The sequence below is a fragment of the Ascidiella aspersa genome, chromosome 1 (assembly GCF_963924565.1).
Source record: "Ascidiella aspersa chromosome 1, kaAscAspe10.2, whole genome shotgun sequence".
Lineage (NCBI taxonomy): Eukaryota > Metazoa > Chordata > Ascidiacea > Phlebobranchia > Ascidiidae > Ascidiella > Ascidiella aspersa.
In genome coordinates, this window is record NC_139447.1 from 22857469 (window position 1) to 22865712 (window position 8244).

At 35.4% G+C, this 8244-nt stretch overlaps 1 protein-coding gene across 1 annotated transcript; it reads right to left on the bottom strand.

Annotated features, from left to right (window-relative positions):
- Positions 1–97: 97 nt before the first annotated feature.
- LOC146168317 (GATOR1 complex protein NPRL3-like) lies at positions 98–2797 on the bottom strand. Its single transcript, XM_083384207.1, has 2 exons — positions 2324–2797; positions 98–2260 (listed from the first exon to the last, which is right to left on the bottom strand). The coding sequence occupies exons 1-2, from the start codon at positions 2722–2724 to the stop codon at positions 1045–1047; spliced, it is 1617 nt and encodes a 538-aa protein (XP_083240333.1). The 5' UTR covers positions 2725–2797; the 3' UTR covers positions 98–1044.
- Between the last annotated feature and the right edge of the window lie 5447 nt (positions 2798–8244).

The following is an 8244-nucleotide window of genomic DNA, read 5'->3' on the forward strand; positions in this document are numbered from 1 at the left end:
CTGAAATTGTTGGGACAAATGCGCGATGAACTACAGCGATTATCGGAAGAAATAAACACAATTGATAGCGAAAAAAGAAAACTGCAAAACGATATTCGGAGTTCTACAGACCGTCTTGCTAAAGTTAATCACAACTTAGCTATTAAGACACAATTTCGCTCTCAACTGTCTAAAACCATACAAGAAACCGAACAAGCATACTCCAAGCTTGTAGAAAGCTCGCAGGTGTTATACAATAATGTTAAGGATAAAAAGAACTGTCTGAACACACCGGACAGTTCGTCCACAATGTTCCGCTCTTCGTCAGTTACCGACCCTAGAAGTTTACAGAATCCGGTTTGCGATGGCAGAAGAACTACCCAGTCTTCGCCCTGCGATACCCGGAAGAGCATCCCTGGGACCAGCTATGACCCACAGAACGAAGGACAAGTCGTAGCCGCAGTTGTGGCCAACGAGTTAACATGCAAGTCTAGAAATTTTAATTAAAGTGAGCCTGTCCACGAATTATGGTGTGGGATTGGGTGGAAATCGCCTTGGATTATTATTCGAAAATGGAGTTATATAAAGGAAAATACAGCTGTTACCGACAAACTTCTTAAGAAACCAATCATTTGAGCCTACTACTTTTCATTGGACTTTAAATTATCCCACACCGGCTATCATGGCAGTAATACATATATCTATACTGTTTTGCGTTAAATAAACCTGTGCCTTATTTTTGATTGTACCACTAATGTGATGTTGCATGTCACAGCAAGCTAGAAACCAAATAGGTTTAATTGTTTACTTATATTTGAAAAATATTTTATTATATTTGTTGACAATAATAACCTGTTTTTACTAAGGTTAACAGTTAAAATATAGATTATAGTGAGAACAAATATTATTTGAGAAAAGATAGCTTTTTAAATAGCTTTAATTTATATACAAACATTAGTATTGCAAAACAGTTATTCTATAATAAAAGAATTACGATCAACCAGCCTAAATTATGATTTTTTTTTAACATAAATGAAATTATTACATTTTTGACATAACAATAGTTCAAGTCCTCATACAGAAGGCAGATGCAATTTCATCTTCCCGTACAGCAGTTAAAAGTAAAGGCTTGAATTTTTCTAATATGGTGAGAAGCTCTGGCCTCATGATATTCTCTCGATACATCATTTCCTCCAGATGGTGTTTTCCGTCAAGGTAAGGCATCAGCTTTAAAAAAGTACCCAAGTCTGATTTACAATGAGATGCAGGAATATGATGTAAAATTGTTTGACAAATCTGAGGCAGATTACCAAAATCAAACAAAAATTTCTCAGATTTAAGACTTAGAAATAGATTATAAACATCCCTCTCATTGCATGGAGTCTCTTTTGTTGGTGGTAGAAAATAAACATAGGTATGATGCTGTACTAAAAACCTGTGTTGTAACATCCAAAATATCATTTCCAATAAATGTTTCTCATGTCCAAAAAATGGTCCCATTGGAAGCTGCAGGTCACCAAGCCTAACCGGTTGGGAGAAATGGGAAAGAACTTCCATAAGGCCTGTTTGAAATGTGTCATGGAATACTTCCACCCATTTTGACAGGAACCATAAAGTAGCTGTTGGTGCCAATACATAAACATTTGTTTCACAAAGCGGGTAAATAACACAAGCTTTGCCCCAATGTACTAAATGTCTAGCAACAGTGTAAACATGGGAAAGAGATATATCTGCATCAGTTGAGATTAATTGTAATGACTTTGTTGGCTTGTAAACATTGAGAAACTTTACTATTGTTGAAGAGCTGGCTGGTTTTAAAGAATCCCAAACATTTTTAATATTGAATACTAAAATACCATGATAAGGTTGTATTTTTGTCAAACTTTCTTCTACAGCTGTTATTTTTACATCAGCATAGTTTCCTGCTACATTCATGCTGTTGTGAATTTTGTGGTAAACACAAAACGTTATCCAAATATTTTCATTCAAGAAAAAGTCAACAATTCCAGTCTTCGATAAGGCATGAAAAATATATTTCAAATTTTTAGCAAGCAAACTGCGTTTTAAAATTTGCTTGTGAACATCCTCTGTTGAGGCATCACATTCCTCATGACTGCCCAACATTATTTTTGTTTCCTTTGTCAAGTATTTATCTCGAATCTCTTCAAAGCGCAAGCCAAGGCCTATTTTAGCTGCAAGTTGTTGGTAGGATTCAATAATGGAGTAATCTGCATTTGTCCTTACCACAAATACAACATTAAAGGCAAGGATTGTTGTCGAACTAAGTTGCGTGTTTGTGGTTGGACAAACATCGCCAGAGTTTTTCATGCTACACTGTAATGACCTTATTGGATGACCATCAAGGTTGCTTTTTTCTGGGACCAATGGAAAGCCAACAAACCTCAATCCATTAATTTTTACATCAAAATTTTGGCCACATATTTTTGTATTGCCTGGACTGAGCAGTTGGCCGAGACATTCATCTGAAAATCCAAGGAGTTGCTCAGCATAGCTGTGAATTTGTTGTATGTCAACATCACTTTCATTGTCAGCATTTTCAATGTTAAGGTGTCCATGGTTGGGGTTGTTAAGATGAAATGTTGATGATGACAGCTGTTGATATGAACTTTTTCTGGATAAATTTGTAACTTTTGAAGGATATTTGAAAAGAAGCTTGCTATTTATTCTACTTCCATACATTGAAAGCAAAATTCCCAATGGTTGCCAAGGTGCTTCAGAATCCATTTTACATCACTTCACCACCCACAAGTTACTGATCAAATTTCACATTTATATAGCACAATGTTTTTTTGCTTTGATTCCTAAAAAATAAGAATTCGCTTGTAACATTTAAATAGGTGAGCTAAAACGAACTTTAAGGACTGACTCTATGCAAGTTTTATTCAATGCCTAATATATTACCATAAGTCAATAAACTCACCCACTATGATATTCATATTTTATATCAATATTTTATTTGGCCACAAAATGGCTAATTTTATAGGGTTTGTATTTTTATGTTTTACTTTTTTTTTGACAAATATTCTCTAGACCCAAGAAAAAAATTGCAAAATACATTTTATATTAGATTTTGGGGTAATTAAAATAACACGTCACTGCTGTGTAAAAGTCTAAAACATAAAATAATACAAAATCTTAGCAATAATTCAATGTAACCTACAAAAATATTTGAGACAAGAAATTGAACCAGCGTATTGATATGACACACCAGAAGCTACACAGCACCAAAGCGCTAGCACAAAAACAATAAAGTAAAAATAAACGTATTTACGACCAAAATTTTGAAAAAAAAATTATACCACAATACTAATACTGGCCTATACTTTCTGAATATAAAAAAAAATATAAAAATTATGAAAAATATTAATATTCAATATTAATATTCGTCATAAATGACAAGATGAAAAAAATTCCGCACCGTTTAATTAACAAATTGTTGTAGACCTTGATCGCACCTTTCCAGTGATACCACACTCGATGCCACTAGTATGGGGCATAAGGGTTTAAATCGACGATAACCGATATTAATATTCATAACATATCGCGATAATTTTTAAACGTCTGTAGCATCCTCAATTCGAGATGGAATCGAGCGAAATTTCGCCACGGCGCTTTAGACTATCCTACCTGGCCAAAGAAAGAAAAATTTTCAAAAAATTCAAAGATTAAAAAATTCCATATTTATCACTGAATATGAACAATATCTTTTATATTCAGAAAGTATAGGCCAGTATTAGTATTGTGGTATAATTTTTTTTCAAAATTTTGGTCGTAAATACGTTTATTTTTACTTTATTGTTTTTGTGCTAGCGCTTTGGTGCTGTGTAGCTTCTGGTATATGACACTGACACTGTTTGGGAAAATATTTCCAACCTGGGCTATTGTTGCAATATATTGACAATTTACCCAGAACCTAAAGATTGTTTTGAGTTATCTTGACGCTTTATTTGAAACAAACATGTAGCAGAAGTTTAGTTCAGCTTGACTTAAAGTAAAATTGTGGTATGCTTAAATCTTACAAAATATAATTTTACATCTGAGTGCTTTAAACAAGTCCTTATCTTAATTTTCCTAGGTCTTCATTAGATGGCAATAAATACAAGGAAAGAAAATTGAGGATGTAAGATACAGTAGATGCAGAATATAAATAAAACAATATTAAAAATGCAATCTGCCCATTGTGCATCAAATATGGTGTAACAAACATGACGCAAGCAAAATGTTCAAAAAAATTATAACAAATGATAATCTACCGAACAGTTTCTGTGCTGGACTGTTCCTGTTGAATAAAATTAAATTGTTGAGCTTTGCAAAGCTGAATCGGGTGGCAAGGTCAGCGCCAGAATCGTATCCATAAAATTAAAAGTGTGGGAGTCCCGAATGTTCAACTTAGGGAATTCCCCTATTTTTCGTCTGACGTCAATGAATAATGATTAGGGTTGTCATATTTTAAAACAGGGAGTCGAACCGTTTGACTTTTCCGGTTCAGGTTCGGTTCGGGTTCAAAGATTTTTTCGGAATCCGGTTCAGTTCCGGTTTCGGTTTCGAGCATTTTAAAAGTTCCGGTTAAGCTCCGGTTCGACTAAATTTATTTTCAAAACCGGTTTATAAAGTTCCGGTTTGGATGCAATATGAGATGAAAACGTGTGTTAATAAATGTAAAGTTACGCGGCGTAAACAAGCTGCTCGTTATTGAAATATCTGAAAAATAAAAAAACTAACGTTTTATGCAGGGATTCGAACCAGAACCGAACCGGAACTTTATGAACCGGTTTTGGGTCAATTTTGTCCGTACCGTAACCGAACCTGAAACGGGTTTTGTAAGATTATAAGGAGCCGAACCGGAACTGAACAGAATATTGTAAAAGAACCGGAACCTTAACTGAACCCGAACCTGTAAATAAAAGCGGTTCGCTCCAGCATGACGTCACAACTTCTATTTTACAGAGTCAAGTTACGCCATGTTCGAAATTTTATGAAAAATATATGAATATTGAATAAATAAAACGTTGATTTTTTAATTGGATAGATATTTTAATAATGATCGAGTTGCTGTTTTTTTAATACGTCACGTAACTTAGATTAAATGATTTACAATTTAAAGATTATTCTCTTCTTTTATCGACCCACATTTTGAGATTTAACGCAAATTATATTGCATCCGAACCGGAACTTTATGAACCGGTTTTGAAATAGCGATGGTCGAAATGGAGCTGAACCGTAACTTTTAAATTGCTCAAAACCGAAACCGGAACTGAACCGGATTCCGAAAAAATCTTTGAACCCGAACCGAACCTGAACCGGAAAAGTCAAACGGTTCGACTCCATGGTTTTATGTAATCACTATTCATTATTTTTCATAAAATTTTGAACATAACATAGATTAACTCTGTAACTCTGTAAAATAGAGGTTGTGACGTCATGCTGGAGTGAACCGCTTTTATTGACAGGTTCGGGTTCGGTTAAGGTTCTGGTTGATTCAAAATATTGGGTTCAGTTCCGGTTCGGCTCGTCAGAATCTTACATAAAACGCTTCAGGTTCGGTTACGGTTCGGAAAAAATTGGACCAAAACCGGTTCATAAAGTTCCGGTTCGGTTTCGGTTCGACTCCCTGTTTTGAAACGCGAAATTCCTAAAAAAAAATTACCGCGGTTGCATTAGCCAACTCCACATTAGGGAACTAAAAAAACTCAGAAATGATGTCAAAAAGTTAGGTTAAAGCGTGACGTAATTTTTGTATTAAAAAATGAAAAACAAGGGGGCAAAGTTTCCCCACCCCTGGAATTTCAAAATGCGATTATTAGTATTATTTATAAGTGTAATATGTATTACTTACAAAGGGTAAATATATTATACATTATCCATTGCCCCCAGTGGCGTATCCAGGGGGGCGGGAGTTCTTACCCCCTTCTCCATTTTTAAGTAATTATGGTTAACGCAAAATTATGCTCTTTAGCATACTCTAAGACCACGTGCTAAGTGTGCAATGGACACACCTTATTTCCCCTCAACCGCAGATTGTAATTTAGCTGACTTGGCACACAGCTAGGCGCAGATGTTGTGCTAATTTAATGACACCCGGATAAACATTCTTTGTTTAGTATTGCAGGTGGCGAAAGACGTGCTTGTAATTTAGCGCTCGTTTCGTTCATGGAACTTGAAATTTGCGCTGGTGATAGTCGAATTATGTGTGATTCTATCACAATTAATCACATATACTTCACGGTCTTGTTTTTTTTTTTTACCTGAAGTTAACGATTGTACACCGTGATTTTGCAGCTGGCGCCTGACAGGATTGTCGACGACGCACGTGGTCGCTTTTGCTGGGCGTATTTGGCTGTTTCTGATCAGATTGTTTTTCACGCCTTGCAATCACCATTCTATGACGTCATACTGTCACTGTTTTAGGACGTCATTATTCATTAACGTCAGACGAAAAATAGGGGAATTCCCTAAGTTGAAAATTCAGGACCCCCTTTTTGATTTTCTGGTTACGCCCCTGATTGCCGCCCCCCCTGGAAAATTTTCTGCGGGCGCCCCTGCTCGTGAATTTACATTTTCTTTTAGAAACAAATTATAATCTTAACAAACTCAGATCGAATCTTTATAAGAGAAGTTTTTTATAGCAATTTGGCTAATAAACAGCAGCTTGACCAGATAAAAAGTTTGTGTGTAGCCAAATACTAACTAGACTTTAAACAACTCAAAACAAGTTTGTTTTCACCGTAGGTTTAAGGGTAGGCAAATGATGTGTTTATCTGCAACTCCATATTTCACAAATTAAATATAATCTTGCTTGGTTAAGGTTTGCCGTCATTTAACTTGCAGTACAAAAATGAAAAAAAACACAAGTTCTAACTGAGCTTAATGAAATAGAACGCAAAACGCAAAAACTCTTTTCAAAAACGTAAACAGAACGATTAAACAACGATCAACTTGGTAGTGTGTTACGTAACAATGAACCATATTTGCAAACAATAAAAAGTATTTGCACTCGCGAGTTACTTTCTGTGAATAGTTGAGCTATTTAAACAGTACAAAAATTTAAAAATTTTTGTATTAACAAATATCGTTTTCAAAATTGCAAATGTATTGGCCATATATATTTTATTCAGTGTGGGGCACGAGTTTAGTTTATTGAGCTTATAATAGTTTGTTCAGCTAAAGAGTGTTCTGATTGACACTTTACTTCTGACTTCAACTTTAAGGTGCGTATCAAACTCGCGAGCCGCCACAAGACGTACAGGTTATTAGAATTGTATTAGTTGATAAACAAACAACCAGTTTTATTTCAACACTAAATTCCCTGACATGTCAGAAAAAATTCTGACGTATGGCAACCCTTTAATGACGTCATAAAATAGTGACGGGTATGACGTCATAAAATAGTGCTTGTAATGACGCCATAAAAAACTAATCAGAAACAGCCAATTAATATATACGCACTGGGTGGATTCATTGCTGGAAGTAGTAACTTTAAATTTATGGCAGCGCAATATTTGAATGCAACTGACACACAATGATATTGGAGGTGGGGTAGTTTTTTGTCAGGGTTTAGTTTACCAAACTGTTTGAAGCGACGGTGTTTTAATGTAATTGGGTCTCTCGTCTTAACGCTAATGGAAAATAAAAATAGATCGTTCAGGTTGGCTGATTAGCAAGTACGTATACGACAATTGACAACGTTAAGTCAAACCTTCTTTTTTCTCGCTAAAAAACATCGAGTTAGGCGCAGTTAATGTTTCTTGCTGTTCGCTCTCTGCGCTAGCCGCTAATATCCGATGTTGGTGTCACAACAGGCATTTTGTTAACTCAGGCAAATTCTAAAAATTAGGTATAATGGTGACTGTCGTGCGCGTTTCGAAGTGGCCATTTCCAAGTTATGATAGTTAACGCAAAATGATACTCATTATAGCAGGGATGGCGAACAACTGACCCCGCGGGTCACAAAGACCGTCACACATTTTTAATGACCAACTTGTCTCTCTAGAAATACCGAAATGTTATCAATCATTTTAAGGAAAGGATAAATAAAAAAAACAATTCTTGGGTAGATAGAACTATGCTGTATAAATCAGGGCTGCCTAATCTGTGGGTTGTGCAAAAGTGTCTTAGGTGTGATGCTTAAGCCTACATTAACTGCACTTCAACAAATGAGTGCAGAAAAGCAGACAACTAAAAGCAATTTGTTTATCGCTGTAATACGTAAAGGGTGGCGATCCTTTAAAGAAATTCTGAAAAACC

What these genes read in the sequence shown, in the direction of transcription:
- LOC146168317 (XM_083384207.1), bottom strand. Translation starts at nt 2,724, where the DNA reads ATGGATTCTGAAGCACCTTGGCAACCATTGGGAATTTTGCTTTCAATG. An exon ending in CTTGATGGTCATCCAATAAG is followed by an intron (nt 2,261 to 2,323) that starts GTCATTACAGTG and finishes CACGCAACTTAG; the next exon opens with TTCGACAACAATCCTTGCCT.